The sequence below is a fragment of the Propithecus coquereli genome, unplaced genomic scaffold, assembly GCF_000956105.1.
Source record: "Propithecus coquereli isolate 6110/MARCELLA unplaced genomic scaffold, Pcoq_1.0 Scaffold54, whole genome shotgun sequence".
In the NCBI taxonomy this organism is placed as follows: Eukaryota; Metazoa; Chordata; class Mammalia; order Primates; family Indriidae; genus Propithecus; species Propithecus coquereli.
In genome coordinates, this window is record NW_012151285.1 from 5,365,597 (window position 1) to 5,387,451 (window position 21,855).

General features: G+C 37.8%; 1 protein-coding gene across 4 annotated transcripts in view; it reads left to right on the forward strand.

Annotated features, from left to right (window-relative positions):
* GRIK1 (glutamate receptor, ionotropic, kainate 1) overlaps positions 1-21,855 on the forward strand; it is a 454,613-nt gene that overhangs the window by 388,247 nt on the left and 44,511 nt on the right. For 2 of the 4 annotated variants that reach the window (XM_012657350.1, XM_012657352.1), the window contains exons 8-11: positions 10,420-10,527; positions 17,404-17,517; positions 19,216-19,419; positions 20,071-20,294. In XM_012657350.1, the coding sequence (XP_012512804.1) occupies positions 10,420-10,527; positions 17,404-17,517; positions 19,216-19,419; positions 20,071-20,294 (650 nt within the window). Of the gene's footprint in view, positions 1-10,419; positions 10,528-12,774; positions 12,820-17,403; positions 17,518-19,215; positions 19,420-20,070; positions 20,295-21,855 lie in introns of all 4 variants that reach the window. The other 2 variants (XM_012657351.1, XM_012657353.1) reach the window with 2 other exon arrangements.

A 21,855-nucleotide genomic window follows, 5' to 3' on the forward strand; every position in this document is an offset into this window, starting at 1 on the left:
AGTTTCCTTGCCTTTCCCACCTTCTAGAGGCCTCCTGTCGTCCTTGGCTTGTGAAGCCTTTCCTCTGCCTTCAAAGCCAGCAATGGAGCATCTTTCAATCCTTCAGTCTCTCTCTCTGTCCCCTGCTTCTGTCATCACATCACCTCTTGTCTGCCTGACCCCTCCTGAGTCCCTTTTATAAGGACACTTGTGATTGTATTGTACCCACTCTGATAATCCAGGATGTTCTTCCCATTTTAAGATCCCTAACCTGATCTCAACTACATAGTCCCTTTTGCCACATTCTAGGTTCCAGGGGTTAGAACATGGAATTGGGGGAGGGGTGACATTATTCACTTTGCCGCACAAGGATAAGAAACTGAACTCAAGAAATGCATCTGTGCACTATTCCTATAGTACCTGTACATTTGGTGAATTTCTCATCGAGATGCCCAGCATCTGGTGGATTTCCTGGCCTACCAAGAAATTACCTTCCTTTTTACCTGCAAGTCTAAGATCCCGTAAATCATAAATCAAATAATGGACTAGTTTTCTAAGAGGACTTTCTGGACCTTGGTTCCACATTTGAAATACAGCACTTCTTCCTTAATGGTGGGTTTGCTATATGTGAGTAAATGAAATTTGTTCATTTGTAATACACCAGATATAATTCTGGTATATTAGTCAGGGTTTTCCATAGAAACAGAACCAATGGTAGATAGATAGATAAATAAATAGAGTTTATGATTTATTGTGAGGAATTGGCTCATGCAATTATGATGACTGAGAAGTTCCATGATCTGCCATCTGTAGACTGGAGACCCAGGAAAGCAGGTGGTATAATTCAGTCTGAATCCAAGGGCCTCAGAACCAAGGGAACTGATAGTGTAACTCCCAGTGCGAGGGTAGCAGAGGATGAGATGACATGTCCTAGCTCAGTAATAAGACAGAAAAAAGGGGAGCAAATCCTTTTCCCCTCCACCTTTTGTTCTCTTCAGGCCCTCAATAGACTGGATTAGATGTTGCCTACCCACATCACAGAGGGCAATCTATTTTACTGAGGCCACTGATTCAAATTCTTATTTCATCTAGAAAGCAGGCACACCCAGAAATAATGTTGATCTGGGCCCCTGTGGCCCAGTAAAATTGACACATAAAATCAACCATTACACCTGGTATGACCGTATTTATGCAAATACTTTATCCAACTATACCTTGCTTATAAAAAAGACAGATTTTTATTGGTTTTATGCAAATAACCACATTGCTATAAAAACTTATAGAGTAAGTTATCTCTGAATTCTAGGGGGTCAGAGAGAATAAGTTGCCATAAAAAGAATGTGCCATGTATGGGTTACTAAATTGACGGATAAAGATAGATCAAGAAGAGAAAGGATTTTTTCATTCCCGTAATAAAATATTTTAAACCGTATCAGTAATATTAAAGCCAAATAACCACAGTTAGGTTTCCCTCAGCAGTTCATGTAATCCTACTTATGACTTATAACGAGTGGATGTTGGGTCAACACTGTGCTTTCATAAGGTCTTCTGCTTCTGGTCCTATTAAAAAGACTACTGGACATCCTGATTTGGTCCTCTGGTGCAGTCACAGTTTTCTGAGTGATGTCACCCTCATCTCCAAAGTCTGTACTAATGACTCTGTTTAAAGTACCAGTAGAGTATCTGGCACTATCTTTCTGGGAGGCTCTGAGATTGCCACTCCTTGACAAAGGCTCAGTTTTCAGACTGTAACTTACAGCAAAGCCTTCAGACAAACATGAGGGTAAAGCAGAAGCCACTTGTTGATGACAGGAATGAAAATCTGTCTGAGTAGATTACACAGTAGGTAAATGATAACTTCTATTATCTTCTTGCTAAAAGCAAATACTCTGAGACCAATTGTCATTCTAAGAGAAAACAAAATTCTATTTTTACATTAATGTGATATTTAGCAGAAAAAGATTCATAAAACTTAAAATATATGTCTTATTAATAAATTCATTAAAACCGGGCAAATTTTGCCAAAATTTTAACACATTTCTGTTTTTATTCAGATATATCATGTGCAGATCTTACATTCAAAAGCAAATAAGACTCAGCTTCCTCAAACCTTCTATACCATACACACACATGCTCTTCTATTCACTATACTTTTTCATAATTTGGAATATATTTTCTTTTCACCTTGTAAACAGAAGTATAACCCATTACCTTATACACATGAGCATGCATAATACAACCCCATATCACATACATCCTTTGAATGTCATCTTTAATGTCGCAAAAATAAACATGTTATTAACATGACTCAATGTTACAATTTCTCTATAACACACAAAAATATTAATATACATATACATATATATATAGATATACAGACATGTATGGTAACCAACATATCAACATTATCTCTTATTGAAACTATCCAGATATCTAAATATTATCCATAAATTAACTTATTTTAACTTTAGCTCAAAGTCCTAATGGAAACATGACAATTATATTTGAACTGATACATCACAAAGCATAAATACAATTGATATAAAAATTTTGTCAGAATTCTAATTCAGTATAATTACATGTAATTTTACATCTTCATTTTAAACATTATGTGAAAATGCTAGTTTTTTTTTCCCCCTTTGGCAAGATGTGGCTTCTAACTGGCTTTTTTTTTTCCAGAATATTATTGGGTTATAAACGCTTTGGTCACATAAATTGCCTTAGAATTACCTGAGTCAAAGCTACAAGCCCGCCCATTCCCCAAATAGTGAGTATTTATCTAATCAGTAAACCAATATAAGAAGTTCAAATTAACCAGCCTCTTTATCAGGAAACAAAAAACAAATTTATTTTAAAAAATGTGCACTTGAACTTCAATTAGGGAAAAGACATGTAATGTTTCTTTAGCTATTTTTTTTAAAAATCAACTAAATGTGAGCAACAATGCACTTCGGTTGCACAAACTTGGGTGTTTATATAGAAAACGCTTCTGAGCCAGTAATTTCTGAGTTTTTTTAAGGGTAGCAATACAATATTAAAACTTCAGTTTTCTCCATGAAACTCCTGGGAATGTGGATATAAGCAATCAAATGCATAAAAAAAAACAATGAACCTTTAATTTGTAAGGTTTTTGCATCAAATTCATGCATACCTTCTGAAGGTAGGACTGTACTTCACCCTCATGCCATGAGGTGAAAAACTTTTTTCATTTCCACACACAGGCACAGTTACTGAGGGGGCTGCAGCTTCAGTTTCTCAGCCTTAGCCATGGCTTGAAAGTAAACACGGAACACAAAAACCCGGGGGGAAAGAAAGGGTGCTTCTCCTTTCCCCAGAACCTGAAATATAATTTTGCTCAGACAAAAGAAAAAGGCTGGCCGGAAGGGATGGCTCACGCCTAGAATCCTAGCACTCTGGGAGGCCGAGGCGGGTGGATCGTTTGAGCTCAGGAGTTCGAGACCAGCCTGAGCAAGAGCGAGATCCCGTCTCTACTAAAAAAATAGAAAGAAATTAGCTGGATGTAGTCCCAGCTACTCAGGAGGCTGAGGCAGGAGGATTGCTTGAGCCCAGGAGTTTGAGGTTGCTGTGAGCTAGCATGATGCCATGGCACTCTAGCCTGGGCAACACAGTGAGACTCTGTCTCAAAAAAGAAGGAAAAAAAAGAAAAGAAAGAAACAACAGAGACAGGCAGAAAAAGTAAATTCTAATACTGCTTGGAGTTTGCTCCTGGAGTAGAGGGGGAAAAAAAAAGATGTTTTCGCACACTTAAGTCACTCATAAAGTTGGCTCTGGCAGATGAGTATAATTTGGGCACCTTGGTAGGACAATCTTCAAAACAGTCAAAGTATAATTTTAAAATGGTTATATATGTGACTTTAATACAAATAAATATAAAGAAAGCAAGTATGGAAGATGTATTTAACTACATATGTATACAGACATATATAAATATAGATATATCAACCAGCAGGATGATAAAGCTCGTTCCAAGGTGGTCAGAGAACAGTGTTTTTAGAGGCCACCAGTGAGGGAAAAACTGGCTATTGTCCTATAGGGCAATACAATTATAACCTTGGGGTTACCTTTTCTCCTAGACAGAAATCATTCACATCTCTGCCATATACAAAACCTATAAATTAACATGTAATTATACAGAATCTGGACCCTAAACAATAGTAAATTTTAAAAAATAGATACATTTCTTTAGGGAATCAAGTCACCCTTGAGTGAGCCTGTTGAACAATGGCCTCCATGACAAAGAACAACTATGCAATATTTTTTCACTTTATTTACAAGTTTTCAAAAGTTTTATCAACACATATAATAGTCATTTAAAAATGATTTCTTTCCCTCATCTTGATCTAACAAGGGAAGCTAATATTTGGATTTGCCATGAGCCTTCTATTTACAATGTTCTTAAAAGAAAGCGTAGTCTCTAATGCATAAATGAAGAAATGTTAGAAATGATTGCTCTTAAAAGATCATGTCTACTAGAAAATCACATTTTTTCCACTCTCAAACCAGAAGTCTCTGTCTTTCAGTAGGAAACAATCTATTCCCTGTGGCAAATAAGATTGGCTGTGTCAAGGAAAATTCTAGGAAACAAGGATTTGTGTTGTTTTACACATTTCAATTCCCTTTAGGAAAGGAAATGAATAAAAGCAATCATTTTAACTAACAAACATTAACAGTTGACTATCACAAGAGCTGCCACTTACTTCCCCAATACTAAAATGTATGTATTTTATTTGGACAATAAATTTCATCTTGAGAAAGAACATACGAGTAGGACATTAACGAAACCTTTTTGTTTTCTACTTTTACCTCTTGAATCCTGTCTCTTGCCAATGAGATAATGTGTCCGATTCAAGAAAGAAGAAAAGTCACACTGTCTGATTTAGCTGCGATGAAGCCATTGTCATCAAGAAGGTCTAATACAGGGTAGAGATTAAAGCTATATCCTAAACTAGGGACAATAGTTTAAATATTGTTTTCTGTTAAGTATATTGTGATTGTTCCCTCTGTAACTATTTCTACATAAGGCAAGCAAATTGTAATTATGAATAATATAATTATATATCATTATCTAAATTATATATGCTTCAGCCTTGTCCCACACAATGGATTCTTTATGGAACTTATTCATCATATCCAGGAATTAGTCATTATATATTCACCTTAATCAATAGTGCAGTTGGTGATTAATAAATGCTTATCAACAATAAGTCTGCGAAAAACCAAAGAACATACACAGAAATACAACTCATCTAAGGATGAGAGGCAGGAAGATATGGGTAATTGTGGCGGTGAGGGAAACTTGACTTTGAAGGTCAAAAGATATTTCAGTTCAGTGAAGAATCAGGCAGGGAGTTTTTGCAGATATTCAAGGCAGGGAAGGAAGCATTGTTAAAGCATGAAAAGGGAACTTTTTTGCCACTTGGATAAGCAGGAAAAAAGCTAGAAGTGGGAATTACTCTGCACCAGTGATTGGAACACTAAGTTCAAGAATAAAACCAATGCAACAAAATCCAAACAAAGGGACACAATAGACACACTTAGGAAATGAAATTGGATTTCTGAACTGGGTTTTAAGACCCTGCTATGAGCTACATGCTACATTAAGAGATAAATGCTACCAATTCTGTACATTTTCAGAGAGTCCCATAAACTCCACACAATGTACCTAATTGACTCACAACATGACCCCCATAAAGGAAAAGTTGCCTTTAGAAAAAAGCTTTCTGAAAATCCTGTAGAATTTAATGAAGATAACTACCTCCTTCCAAACAGATCAGGAGGAGGGTTAGAACTGCACATTGTTTGGAAGTGTGAAGAAGGGGCCTGAAAACTGACTTAATCCAAACCTCTAACGCAGTAGTGACTTCCACTGAACCAAAGCCTTCAACAAATTATTCTCAGCTCTCGGGCAGATGCTACAACCCTAACACAGCAGCTTATTTCATGGCTCTCATTTAACCCATCAATCCACAAAGTCAGCCTTTGGCTTGCAAAGTGAGAAGGTGTGACCAGAGTCTGAAAACTAGAACTGGGATGTGATGGGGAGGAAAAGAAGAATGCAATGCTGGGAGGTGCATACACAAGAGGATGCTCTCTACTTGCATTCTTTGCTGATTATTTTTGTCTTGTTGCAGAGACATGATTACCTATATCTCAGCTATTGTAACAATTGGTGTTACTATCAACCATAAAAATATTTTTAAAGCTAATGCTAGTGTTTGGTGTTATGGTCTCCCTTGACAATAAACTCTAGAGACCAGGTCCAAGAACCTGAAGAAGAATTTCCTTTTATGTGTTATAGCATTTGAGCAACTCCCATCTAGTTTGCCATGTAGACTGCTTAGTGGAAAGAGTTAGAGCCTTTTCCCATCTACGTATCACTTCCTGACATTAATTTAATTTCAAGCCATTATCAGGTGATAAAATGTACTTCTGGGCTGGTGCAGTGGCTCACACCTGTAATTCTAGCACTTTGGGAGGCTGAGGCCAGAGGTCATTTGAGGCCAGGAGTTTGAGACCAGCCTTAGCAACCCAGTGAGACCCTGTCTCTATACAAAATAGAAAAATATGCTGAGTGTAGTGGTGCATGCCTGTAGTCCCAGCTACTAGGGAGGCTGAGACAGGAAGATGGCTTGAGTCCAGGAGTTTGAGGTTACAGTGAGCTATGATGATGCCACTGCATTATTTCCATTAATATTCAATGGTGTGCAAGTCGGTGGGACAGGGAGATGAAGGAATTGGGCTGTCCCTATGTTCATATGTAGGCATATGAGTATGATTCCATGCATTTTGTTCTATGAGAACTACCTGCTAACCAAACCCCTGCTTGCAACCCGACTTTCTCCAAATCATCTTCCCCAATTCTGCTAAAATGATTTCCCTATAATATACATCTGACCATGACTTCCTGTGCTTAAAACACTCCTGTGATTCCCAAACATCTACAGAGCAATGGCCAAGCAAACTAGCGTAATTCATAATACCATTATGAACAGGCACCTACCAACCTTTCTTTCCCAGGATCATTTCTCATTATTTCTTACCTTGCATTATAGACCCATAGCAAACTTATAATTTATTCTTTATTTTGTGCTTTTACCCAGGCTGTGAATCTTTGCTGGCCAACTTCTCATCCTTTGAGAGTTTACACATTCTTGCCTTCAGAAATGTTTTGATGAGTCCTTCTTTCCCTGCAGTTAGCATAAGTGTTTCTTCTCCATTGTCTTTCTTCAATACTCTGTGCAAATCTTTATCCTCACACCTACAGTGCTTTATTGAAATCCATTAATGTGTTTGTTTCTACTAAACTGTAAACTGCTAGGTGTGGTATTTCCGGCATAGCTTCTTGCACAGAAAGATGCTCATTAAGTGAATTTTTTGCAAGTGCATTAATAGTGAAAGAAATAAATGAACAAAACTCTGTAGTCTTTTCTCCCCAGATAGCAATATGTTTTACATTAAAACCTGAGGACGGCAACTATGTTTTATGCTTTATACAGCCTCGCTTGCAAATCATAGGTGTTTAATGAATGACTATCAACTCCATTAAACCCCTTTTTGGTATCTCCTCTATGGTTATAGAATTCCAGAGTTAAAACTCATTTTATATAAAACTTTCACTTAACATACTCTCCTCTGTGGCCTAAAAAAGAGCAAATTGATCCAACCTAAGTCATACAACTTGATAGTGGCTTAAAGACTAAATTTGGTTCCTTGACTCCCAATCAACGGTATTTTCCCCATTTATACATGGGATTATGAGTTGAGGAATTGTATGTTAAAAGAGAGAGAGAGAGATAATTGAAAAAACACAGAAAAATAAGACATATAAATTAATAGAATTTTGGGGGGAACAAATTAGAGCAAGAAAAAATTAAAAGTGCCTAAGGGCTATGTCATCTTGTTAAGTACTAAAGAGAATACAATTTAGTAAGAGAAAAGGGTTTGGCTGTCAAGCTTCCAATCCATCTGAGGATATTAGGAATTCCAAACTGAAAAGTGTAAAGATAACTAATAATAAGTACAAAACTGCACGTGAAAACACAAGGCAATACTGGTCATAGAAGCATATAGGCTGGGAGCCCTGTGCTTCAAAAGGGAGAACTGTGACCCTGGACCAAAATAGCACAATGATCAAATCTTGAAGGATGGATGGAGATGGGAAGGCTGAGAATAGGATGCAGGATGTGATGAACAAGTGCACAGAGGCTAGAGAGCTCAGGAATGATCCAGTGGGGGCTGTGCATAGAAAAGCAGTGGTGGAAAATTCTGGAGAGGTAGGTTAGGCAAAATTTTGATAGACCTCTGCATTATTCAGGATTTTCCAAAGAAACAGACCAGTAGGAAATATACACAAAAAGATTTATTATAAGAAATTGGCTCACAATCATGGAGGCTGAGAAGTCCCCATAATCTTCCATTTGCAAGCCAGAAACCCAGGAAAGCTGGTGGTATAATTCTAGTCTGAGTTCAGAGGCCTGAAAGCCGTGAACACCAATGATATAAATCTCAGGTTGGGAATAGAAGACCGATGTTTCTGCTCCAACAATCAGGCAGAGAGCAAATTTGTCCTTTCTCTGCCTTTTTATTCTGTTTAAGCTCAATGGATTAGATGATGCTCACCCACATTAGAAAGGACCATCCACTCATCCTACCAACTTAAATGCTAACCTCTTCTGGAAACCCCCTCAGAGATGCACCCACAAACAATATTTAACTAGACTTTTAGACCAATTTGCATAAATCAATTATGTACTTTATGTGCTGAGGGATAATGCATGAATATGCAAATTGTATTTTGGGACCACGAACCTGACAGTGATTTGTAAAATGAAATGTAGTATAGGCCACTAAGAAGTAGACCTCTGGGTCCTGATGTGTAAGGTACTAACATCCAAACTCTAGACTTATGAGAGTGGGGAAAGAAAGTAAGATTTGTAAAAATAAATAATGATGGTTAAAAATTAAAATGCTTTCAATGTGTTAAGAATTAAGTGCCATTTAATCCTCACAAATACTGTGCATGGACCAAACACTGAAATCTGAGATGACCCAGGTTCAGGTTAGGTGAGTTGCCTGAGTCACACTTCAGACACTCAAACTCAGCTCTGTGGAAAACTCGTGCCCTTGCCACTGCGTTGCTCTGCCTCCTGGCCACACGTACCCGTTCAATGGATGCACGTGGTGCAAATAACTGCAAACATAGTATAATTCTTTAGGATCTTCACATTTTATCCATGTCCGACAAATTTGGTAAAGTCAGGATGGAGAGAAACAGCTGAGTGTATACAAAGATCTGAGTTCTCCTTTATCCCCTTTGTAAATGAAACTCAAATAAACAAGGTTGCCAAAAACCAGCTCAAGGGCCGTTATTTTTTATCTAATGAAATCACCAAAGATATCCAATATGAATCCTGTGAAGAGCTAACTACTGTGATTTTTATTTTTTAAAATGATATTGATGCATGTGGTAGGCAGAGCAGTAACTCCCTGAAGAGAGATCCATGTCCTAATCCCTGGAACCTCTATATGTTACCTTATATGGCAAAAAGGACTTTGATGTCTGATTAAATTAAGGATTTTTGAGATTGGGGGGATTATCCTGGTTTAGCCAGGTGAGCTCTAAATGCAATCATAAGTTCCTTATGAGAGAAAAACAGAGGGAAATTTCATACAGACAGAAGAGGAGGAGGCAGTGTGACCACAGAGGCAGAGATTAGAGTGATGCAACCACAAGACAAGGAGCAGGAGTGCTGAAGGCCACCAGAAACGGAAAGCGTCAAAGAGAATCTCACCCAGAGCCTGCAGAGAGAGCATGGCCCTGCGCACACTTTGATTTCGCCCAGTGATCCTGATTTTGGATTCTGGCCTCCAGGACTGTGAGAGAATACATTTCTGCTGTTTTAAGCCACCGAGTGTGTGATTATTTTCTACAGCAGCCATAGGAAATTGCAATGCCCAAATGGTATTAGAAGGCCTCAGTCATAAACACCCTAAAAATTTGATAATACATCATTGGAATATATCCTCTTCACGGAAGAAGAAAAAGGAGGGGTGCACTTCCCCTCAGCAATGCCTTGAAGGGAATGTGGATTGACCTTGAAAAATAGAATATGATGAGCTCCCAGACTTTGTTTACTCCCCGTGCAGACAATTTTACAGTAATCCTTTTCGTTCATTTAGGTCACCACTAGCACAGGTTTGACTGGTGTTAAGTTGTTAGAACTGACAAAATAAATGAGTGCTAATAGAATGGAGGAGTATTTTGCTGTTGAATCACTGAACCAATGCAATGGTTTATAACAGCGTGATGAAACCGAATAATTGGATACTGTGATGAATTCGAGGTATTACAATTTTGATGGTTTTAGGATCATGGTAAGTGTTCAGCAGTAACAACAACACATTCCTTTTTGTCCACAGGCTCGGTGGGATGGCTTGACGGGGCCTATCACCTTCAATAAAACCAATGGCTTGAGGAAGGATTTCGATCTGGACATTATTAGTCTCAAGGAAGAAGGAACTGAAAAGGTAACCTCCTCAGTAACAAATAAATAAATAAAATAAATAGCATTGCTTGAACATTTTTGGTGAATTGAACAGACAAGTGGGAGAACGATAAAGTGATTCTTTCAGCATGTTCATTTGCATCCAGTTTTCTAGCCCTTTCCCTCATCTGCAGATAGATATTGACATGCTAGATTCTTAAATTGGGTTATTAATAGCAATACTAACTAATGCTTAAATAGTGCTTGGTTTATATAATAAGTGTGCATATATTATTACATGTGTAACCTTATGATTGGATGTCATTAGGCCCATGTATCAAGGTTTTAAGAAATTGAATTTAGACTTGGAAAATCAGAAGCTGTCAATGTTTTATCTATGGAATGGCATCCAAGGTTACTCAGAAATTAATTTTAATTGCACATTGCACGCCATTTTGAGATTGGTGACAGAGGGATAGAATAAAGTAGGATAGAAGAGGCTTATTAGAGTAAATTAACTTTGCATTCTTAATTTCAGGAGAAATGCCAAAAAATATATTTTAATGTTGGATTCTCATTTTATGATTATTTTAGTTGTAATTCTCAATCTCTCAAAGTTTAAAATTCTATTTTAGTTACTATTTAGAGTAAAACAAATGTAAACTATTTAGTTAAATAATAATGATAAAAGAATGTGGATTCTCAGTATATTTTATTACACTAATTTTAGTATTCATGACTATAGATTGGAATTAACACTTACAGTGTGAAGATTTTGCCCTTTAGAACCTTCAAGAAGAAAAAATTTGAAACCCCCAAAACAATCAGCTATGCAACAAAATTCTATAATACAACATTTTTTTCCACTGTAGTGAATAAGACAGCGTGCTAATGTAAGAATGGTTTTGGGAACAATCGATTGCTTACTTAATTAGAAACAGTAGGGCTGATTTTTAAAATGAGGTAAGGTTTTCATTTCTATTTTGTCGCTTCCGTTAACTGGGACACATTTTTTTTTTTTTTTTTTGCAGGTCCTAACTACCCTTCCCCCAAAAAAGCATTAATTGAAACAAAGACTAATTAGGCTGAATGTAATAGAAGGTGACCACTGGTGTGAAATGTTTGTGGAAAATAATTAGTTTGCAGCTCTGAAAGTACACATTCTACCTGCAGGGTTCCCATTTTGAAAATCCGCCCCCCTCCTCCAGGGCTGCTTCTTCACTCTGATTTGCTCCTCTGTTGGTTTAACAGCCTGCTCTGACAGAGCACAAGGCATCCACCCAGCCTCCATAATGGAATGTGAAATTTGGGCTGGAGGGAAGAAAAGAAAAGAATACTTTTTGTGGTCTAAAAGCCTATAATTTTTTTTTTTTAAAGAAAATATCTGCTCCTTGAAGCACACGTCCTTCTCCCCCCTCCTCTCCTCTTAATGTATATCACTGAAGGGGGAAGAAAAACTGTTAAGGAAACATCTTTTTGGCTCAGATGGATGATGAAATAGATGGAGCTATTGTTATGCTTTCACAGCTATTTATACACTGCAATATTATGCACACTCTATTGGTGTTTTTCCATCAAAGGCAAAATCGAATTAGATGAAAGTGTTTTCTGTTTGTTTCTTCTCTCTTTATTGTTTGCAATAACTTTTCTCTCTCCAGGTGACTTGGGCTCACTTCCTGAGAAGGCTGATTGGGCCTTAAGGCAATAGGGGAAGCCAACAGATCTCTCTCAGGAGCCAAGGAAGGAAATGCCCAATCTTTTCATGTCAGCCTTTCTGGGGTCAACAGGGAAATTATTAGAAAAAGCCCATTTCTCACTTTCACTCTGCTTTCTAGTTCCTGGAAGCCCATAATCAAATAATAAATCACCAAGCATGCTTCAGTTTTTGCTCATGGTTAACGTGTGTGCATGCGTGAGTGTGGCTGTGTGTGTGGATAGACTGGTTGGTTAGCTGATTGATTTTAGTTAGAAATGCCTTAAGTAATGAGGAAGACCCCAACACTGCAGCATAGCTATATATATATATTCAAAAGCACTTTAGTCATTTTTTGGCATGTGAAAGGAAAAGTAAAAATCAAGTCTTACCACCAAGTAATTTCTGTCATACCAAAGTCTTGATTCATCTCTTTACTGTATCTATTTGCAGGCTTTACATTGACTTAAGATGCAAAATTCCATACAATGGGGTGGGGAATGCAACACTCTTAGCACTCACACACCATGATACCTTTTGGGTTCCATGCTCCATTTTAATTAAGTGCTATTTTTATTTTTCCCTCTGAAAACCAAGGCTGCTGGAGAAGTGTCTAAACACTTGTATAAAGTGTGGAAGAAGGTTTGTACTCTGACAACAACTGCAGGAAACCTGGGGGTGCGGTGGGGAATGTCATTGGAAAAACTTGCATCCTTCCAATTTTGCCAGACCAGTAGCTCTCCAATTGCAGTTCAGAGATGATAGTCTATGTAAGGGAGGTGGGGGGGGGAGTGATTGAATATGTTCTCTCTCAACATTACTCGTGAACTGAAAACAGGCTTGTGATGGATTAACTAATGACAGATTAAATATTTCCCCCTAGATTATTTTTGTTTCTCTCAGGCAGGGTCAGTCCCTGTTAGGACTGAAAGCAGGTAACTGCAATAGAAGCAGACACTGGTCCATTTATGCTCCTTCTCAAATCACTAAATATTCTCCCTAAGGGGCGTGAAAACAACAATACATTTGATCTATTAGGCTAGTCAGATAGGCTACTGCCTCAGAAGGCTAGGACACCTCCTTCAATGTCACCACTACAAACTACGAGCCATTTTCAGAAATTCCCTTTTCTTATGAACTATCTTTGTTTTGCATGGTATCTTCATCAGAGCGTACTGCCTTGCAATTTGTTTTAGAACCACAGTTTCCAGAGGATAAAAACTTTAGAGACCTTGGAAGAGAAACGAAATTATATTGTAAACTATAACACCCACTATTTTATAGTTTATTTTACAGTATCATGTTGCCAATGAAATGTGCATGGATTTATGTAAGCAAATGTTAGACATTAAAAACATTTGAATTGGAAAAGGTCCCAGTGACAGGAAAACATTGTCTTTCATGCTCTCTCTCCCCCTTTCTCTCTCAAACTACTTGCTAAAAGATATGTGGATTGATAGATAGTCCTTAAATTACCGCAGTTTTGTCAGACTTACTTTCCTCTTTCAAATTATCAGCTAAGTCACAGAATATGTACACAGTTTCCCCCTGTAGCCAAAAAGCTTGTCTTCCTCTTAGTGGTACTCGGTAGATGAGCTTAAAAATTTCCTCCTTTTAACTTTTAAAAAACACAGATTTAATAACCTTGTTTTAATCTTCAATGAACCAGGCTACTAAAGGCACGTAGAAGGCAATCCAGTTTCCTCACTGCTACTAAACAGATGAACCTAACTGTCACCCCAAAAGAAAACTATCACACTGATCCAGCTCGAGATTCTGAGCACTTTGAGTTAATTCAATCCAAATATCCTAGGGAATGGAATCCAAGCTCTCAAATTATATGCAAGGGAGGGGGAATGCCCTTCATTTGTCATAAAACACAATATCCGTATCCACTTCCCAGGGAAGTAACTCTTTGGACTTGATCCTCCATGCCTTTATGTCTCTTCCTTCCTGACCCACATCGCTAGCTCTATATGGTGTGGTGAGCTGTTTTGTGTTATGACCAGTCATCCACAACTCACAGTGACCTGAGTTCTAGCACAGATGCCCCATAATACAGGAAACAGATACACTTTTATCTTTCCTCCCTAGATATTTAATTATGTGAATCACTCATTCTCTAGGTTTGAAAGATAGATACTAGTCACTCTGTGAATGCCCTTTTGTTGCATTCTTTTTTTTTTTTTTTAAAGTTTGCTTAATGTCATTTGGGCACTCATTTTGAAATGCTTTGCTCAGTTGTCCTAGATGACAAATGGCTGTGCTCTCATGTCAGCTTACAAAGTGAAAGAAGTCAGGGCCAGACAAGTTAGCTTTTGAGTGTTCCTCCCCACAAATAACTGATCCACCCTCCACTACTTCTCACTGGTAAATTACTGCTGTCTGCTTTCACTATACAGTTTGAAAATTGAGGTTCTGCTTCCTGGAGGCACTCCTCCAAAGTGGCAGAACAAAACTGAAGTGTCAAATGTCCGGCCATCTGGTTAACTGTATCCCTTCCCCCAGACACATGAATCATGAATCTGACTTTTTCAGAGAGAGACATTCATTTGTTGTAATACATTCATTTACTTCAATGAACAGGTAAAGCCACTTGACTACTTAGGTTTAAAAAACACACAGACACGCAGACACACACACAAACACATATGTGCTTTTCTGTTTTGCTGATTACACGTTTGGAAACAGAAGACTGAAGTCATTCAAATTGCATATGCGTCTGGTCCACTTCCCAGGAATAACCTGACCTTTATTAATTCTTGTAGTCTTCTAGTCTACATTTGAAGGATCTTCTATTATACAGATAGAAGGGGAAAAAAAATAGTCATCTTTTTCTCATCTTAAGGAAGCAAGTTCACCCTGAATGGGACTCTGGGACTTAGTTGATTGGATCATGGGCAGCAATGACCTCTTACCTTTTACACTTTTAGTGGAGATGGCAAAAGAAATCAAGCAGTGAGGTGTATTTGTCTACAAGTTCAAATTTAATTTTAGAAGAGAATGGTGTTTCTAGGCCATTCAACATTGTCGTTTTCAAATATTAGTGTAGTTCCTTTAAACACACACAACCTTGACTTTAATTAAAATGAGTTAAAGAAAACACATTCTATTACTTAACAAAGTAGCTAAAAACAGTTATTTTTCCCCACCCTTCAATATTTATCTAATTAAAAATCAGATTCCATTCTCCTAAGTGCCTAAGTCAAGGCTTAATTAGAAATATAGCCAGGGCCCAGTTTATACAGAGTCTTCATGGAGTTAGGAGCCATAACCTAAAGCATAGCTTTGGATGAAAACCAATAGCCAGATGTAGTTAGCATGAATTGTTTCCTAGAAGCAAGAATCCCTGCCTAAAAAAAAGTGGAAAAAGGGTTCTGAATTGAGAAGAAAGGGAAGAAAGTGTTGCCCCCTTTCCTGGATTTAAGGCCAGCCAAAGAAAACTGAATTGTCCTCAATCAACAGATGTATAATGCACATTCTAGATGACAGTCATCACACTAGATCTGGAAATACTGAATGGTTATTAAGGGCCCCAGCCAATAATTCAATGAGTATCTCTTTTTAGGGAAGATCACAATATTTTCAAATGCAAAAACTACCTCCATACCCCCATTTACCTACACCTGTCTCTTTATTTCTCCAGTCAACTAACCCTAATTAAGTATAGAAAAAAGAGTGAAATTGAAATAATTTACACTAATGTGTGAAGGTGTAATAGTCTTTGAAACTGCCTCAAAGGATTTATGTCTCTAAAAAGGATACTTGTCAAGCTAAATGAATTTCCAGCTGCTAAATTTAGGCAGTGAATCAAAGTAAAGAAATAGAAAAGCAAAGGACAGAACCTAACACTCCCACTTGCCTTCCCATTGGGGGAATCTATTTAGGAATTGAGCATAGATCCACCCTGACCATCTCAAAGTATGTCCAAGTGTTAGTGTTCATTCCTAAACTGCCCCTGTTTTTCATAGCTCTTTTACTTTATTAGCGTATGAATTTAAAAAAAAATGATACCAAATTCTTTCCCAACAGGGAAAGCTTGAAGAAATTACTGGGGCAGTCGTTTTAATGTCTTTTATTATTATTAATGTCATATGTGCAACTCTTAACACACACCAACATTCCACATACATCATCTCATTTGATCCTCTAATTATCTCTGTAAAATACTTCATACTTAGAGAACCGAAGCTCAGAAAGTTTGGCATCTTGGCCAAGGACACACAGCTCTGAAACCCACTTGCATGGCTCTGCATGAGGCTGGCACTAAATGCCTACAGAAGGATTCAGACAAATAGTTCATTTCCCTAAAGTTTTCTCCTGGGGTCTGCCAGAAGCTAAACAGATCAATACACTATTGCAGGGCTCTAATAACCCAGGAGTGACTCAGCCACTGGAGAAAATTGTGGGTTGTTATTTTAAAAAAAGAGTAATAGGCTTTACTGAATACCAATTGCCATGGTTCGTTCTGTGATAGAAAGAACAATGAACAATAAAAGTGAGTACCCTGACTGAAGGAGTTCATGGCCAAGTGGACAGAGAAGACAGGTAAACAGATGGTAATAGCAGAAGATGCAAGGTCTGACAGAGGCATGAATACAGCCCTGTTAGGGTCCGCAAGAGGCACCCCCTGCCTAGCATCAGCTCCTCAATGAAGATAGGCCTAGAACTTAGCCTACTTCTCATCCACGTTTTGTTCCATTTATCTTTCCCTTTTTGATACCCAGTCTTTCCATCATCCACCTTATTCCTTCCATCCCATTATTCATAAATTTTGAAGACACTAGTGATCCCACTTCGGCAGCAGCAGGTTTGTATCAGTAGAATGTAAGCTCCACACAAGCAGAACTTCTTGTCTGTTTTATTTATTGCTATGTCCTCCAATGCCTAGAATAGTACCTGATACATAAGTAGGTGCTCAACAAATATATATTGGAAGAAAAATCTGATATTCATTTAAGAATTCTTAAATATTTTTAGTTTAAAAAAGAATAATGAGCTTAATAAATTAAAAACAAAGAGACCCTTCCACCATGCCCCCGATAGCACAGATCTCTCCTACTTCTCCTACACACTCATTCCTCCATTGTTTCATTTTCCCACATGGAGTAGCTTTCACTGTGATTCCCTCGTATCCCAAACTGTGAGATTTTGTGCCCATTCCTGGTGTAGTGTAAATGCCATCACTGACAGCCAGCAGCCTCTGATGTACTGTGTTCTATGTAGATTGGGATTTGGAATTCCAACAATGGGCTTAACATGACGGACGGCAACAAAGACAGATCCAACAATATCACAGATTCACTGGCCAACCGAACACTCATTGTCACCACCATTCTGGTAAGTTGACTTTATGGAATTCTGGGCATCTTATCTAGACTCTTACCCTAGATTCTGATGGATTCTTCAACTGTCTTTTTTATACCCACAGTTCTGTCTGCACATGTCTATTTTTATCTGGGACACTAAAAGCCTATACTTATAATAGAATTGAATTTCAAGCTTCCAACATTGTCCAGAAGATCCCCCACCTTCAATCCATGCTCAGCCCAGCTCTGCCCCAGTCTCTGTGCCTGCCCAGCTGGTCTTCCTTGCTCTCTAGCTGCTGCTTGGTTTCAACCACAAGGAGACTCTGGCAAGAGACCAGGGAAATAGGAGAAGAGAAGTAAGAGAAGTTCTTCCCTGGTCCCCTCCCAACTGCCACCCAGTGGTTTTGTCAGAGCCTCTGGCCTCCCACAGTAGCCCCTGCCCTGTCAATGACCTCGCTTCTGGGGCCCAGCAGCTCTGGAGGACTCTTGCCTCAGCCCTGGGCAGTGTGGGCTTCCTGATGAGGCTGTTCCCTGTATGCTTACACCTTGCTCCCAAATCTCATCCCCACCTCCCTTAGCTCCCTTTGCTCTGCTAACACCTCTGGAAAATAGTCCTTCAAGTAATTGCTCTTCAAAAGCCCTGCCTCCTGTTGGAACACTCATCATATCCCATCCAGCCCCTGGACACCTGTTAGTTGTTTCTTCTCCACCTTTTCCTTTTCCAAGGGGAGTTAGGCAGGGGTAGACCTCTCTGAAATCTTCACTCACAGACATGCCTGCTTTATTTCAGTCCATAAAGTCCAATCAATTTATTTTTGAAATAATTAATTATTTGTGAGAATTGTTCATCTAAAGTAAAAACACTTGTTCTTCTGGTCATTACTTTCTTTGCAACCGTATTATGGAAATATAGGGTTTTCTATTGTATTTGCATAACCCAACTATCAGTTTGAGGATAAACCTACCCATAAAGAACATGTCAGCAGTAGAGTAGCTATTAAAATTTTATAAAACAAAATGAACTTTCATACAGCCAAATGGGAATTAGTAAGGTTATAAATCCATGATAGTAGGGGGATGTCCATTATTTACGGGATGAGCATTTATCATGTAAGCACATAAGCAAAGATTTGCCAGATGTGAGATTTGAGGTGATTTCATATAAGAAAATAGGACCATTGCTGATAAAAGATGTAGAAATGACCCTTGGAATAGGATATCCTGAAGGAAGCCAACCAAAATATATAGATAGTAAGCAAATAGTGAAAATGAGATGTAATTTAGATGAGGAAATGAGAATAGTCAGTAGACAGGAAGTTTGAAGAGTGAGAGGAGATATTTGGTGATTTAGATTTCTCTTTTTTAAGGTGAGGCTCTTAGACAAAAGCCAGGAAGGAGGAAGGACACTTGGGTGTCGGGACAGCGGGAGGCCAGGCATCTGAGCCTTGCCCTCTTCCCAGACCCAAGACTAAATGTGGCTGTGTCTCCATCACACCATTCACTCAGCATGGGAAGGAAAAACTCTCATCCAAAGAAGTGGGAGGAAAAGAAAAAATAATATATGAAATGTTCCGTATTTGTAGAGGATGTAGGCAGGAAAGTGGGTGACTGACTTCAGTACTCGTGACTCTTCAAAATCATTTTCAAATATTTTATACCTTTAGGCTGCTGATGGAGTAAGTTCTTCCTTTCATTATAACAGTTTTCATATTTGGTTTGCTTCCTTTAGGAAGAGCCCTATGTGATGTACAGGAAATCCGATAAGCCCCTGTATGGAAATGACAGATTTGAAGGATATTGCCTGGATCTGTTGAAAGAATTGTCAAACATCCTGGGTTTTATTTATGATGTTAAGCTAGTCCCTGATGGCAAATATGGAGCCCAGAATGACAAAGGAGAATGGAATGGGATGGTGAAAGAACTCATAGATCACGTAAGCATAAAAACATCTAATGTGTCTTTAAAAATGCATAATAAGAGGAAGTAAATGAAAAGAGAAAAAATGTTGTCAGAAGAAATGTTTTCTTTTTTTGAATCATAAAAATGGTTTAAAAAATTTAGAAAACAACCTAGAAATGGAGTTTGCTTATTTAGAAAAGCAAGTAAGGGTAAAAATTGATGATGAAAATTTATAGGTCCATCCTTTATACTGAAGAATAAACCTGATTGATTCTTAAATTAAATTAAGAATTCTAAAGTCTTCAGCTGAGAGAAAAATCTCATGTTGTCAACTAATATTATGATGGGGTTGTTCATTTCTTCTTTTTCTCATGTGACCTTTTTAAAGACATCCTTCTGCATTTTTTCCTTCAATTAGTTCCAGAATGATGAATATACGTCTGTGTGTGTGTGTGCGTGTGTGTGTGTGTGTGTGTGTGTGTGTGTTTATACTTCTGGTTTCCCTTTGCTGATAAATACTATTTCATAAACATAACTGTGTAAATGGACTATTTTTGTATGAGAGCCAATCACCACAGACGTGAGAAGCATTTGGAGTTGAGAATAGGAATCAAGGGTGCTCAGGAACAGTCCAGACTTTTGCAAAAAAGCTAACTAACCTGATAATTTTGGACTTGTGTTGCAGAAGGCTGACCTGGCGGTGGCTCCTCTAACCATCACCTACGTGCGGGAGAAAGTCATCGACTTCTCCAAACCATTCATGACCCTGGGCATCAGCATTCTCTACCGGAAACCCAATGGTACCAACCCAGGCGTCTTCTCCTTCCTCAACCCCCTGTCTCCAGATATTTGGATGTATGTGCTCTTAGCCTGCTTGGGAGTCAGCTGTGTACTCTTTGTGATAGCAAGGTAAGTTCAAGAACTACTGAATTCACAACAACAGGTGTAGTTTGGCCTCAGATTTCTGTATGTTCTAGAAGTAGACAAAAATTAAGAACTTTAAAGTGCACTTTTAGTTTTGCTTAATATTCTGTTCTCTCAAGGTTTTTACATAAAAGCAACTCAGTAAATAAATGTCCTCTATTAATAATTATTTGTAAAGTTACTTTTAAAAGAGAGTAAGAAGAAAATGTTTAGTATTAGTTTAATTTTATCCAAATTCCAAGCAAAATACAATGGTTCTTTATCCATTTTCTCTGAGTTATAATACAACAAAAGCCATGGCTTAACTAATAAGCCATCTAAAATGTTTTAATAGGAATAATAAAATATTCAAGATATTTGACCCCTGGAACATTTGGACATGCAAAACAGGAAAAAAGTTAGCTAGGCATTATCATAGCAAATAAAAAACACTGGAATAAAAAGTTTGTGAAATCCTCAGGAATAAAGAAAAATACTTTGAAAATTCTATGAAATTTATTTTTACGAACATTAGAGAGTTAACAATGCTGGAAATAAAGCTGAAAGGAAAGACTGCTTATGTATAGAGCCTGGAGGCATGAAATATTTATGCTACCATTATGATGATTCAGTCGAGGTTTAATTTTTTGAGATTTAACTCTATGTTTAACCATTCTGCTCTATACAGTTCTTTAAAGGATTTTGATACCTCTCAGTAGATCATATTTTCTAAATATCTTTTATGCTGAATTTGAAACAGCTGTTTATCTTTCCATCAGCTTAAACATTTGCTATCCCTAGATAAACCACATAAAAAAATAATTGCTTTGTATGTTCCCTACTTATTTTCAATCTTTTCACATTTCAACAAAACTCAGTGAACTTTTTCCCTAATCAATTTTTGTTTTCCCTCTAGGAATTTCTAAGAGAAATATTTCTTCATGCTAGCTCTTTGTCATTGTCCACTGTCTGGTTTTGATTAATGCCAGGTAACTCTTTCCCTGGTGTAATTATAAAGAAAGTTTGGAAAAATAACCAAGGCTGGAAAGGTCTTAGAGATTCACAAGGCAGAAATAATCAACCTGAATAAATTGTGCTCTCACATGTGGATACTTATATATTCAACATGAAACGAATGTTTCAAAATGCTCTACACCTTATAAAATGTAACATTACTAAATCCCAGATTTTATACTCTAAATAGGGACCAAAGCTCTCTTACCATATGCCTTACTTCAGAAAATAAAATATTGAGAGTATGTATAGTGATATCATCCTTTGATACTTTAATATTCTAGATCAATGGTTCTCAACTGGGAGAGATTTTGCCCCCCAGGGAACATCTGGCAGTGTCTGCAAACATTTTTCTCTGGTTGTCACGACTAGGAGTGGGGAGTGCTACTGGTATCAAGTGGATGAAGTCCAGGATGCTGCTAAACATCCAAAAGTGTTCAAGACGGTGCCCCCCGACACACACACACAGTGAAGAATTATCCACTACAAAATGTCAATAGTTCCAAGGTTGAGAAACCATGCTTGAAACAATCCAAAAAATATTGCTTTGGAA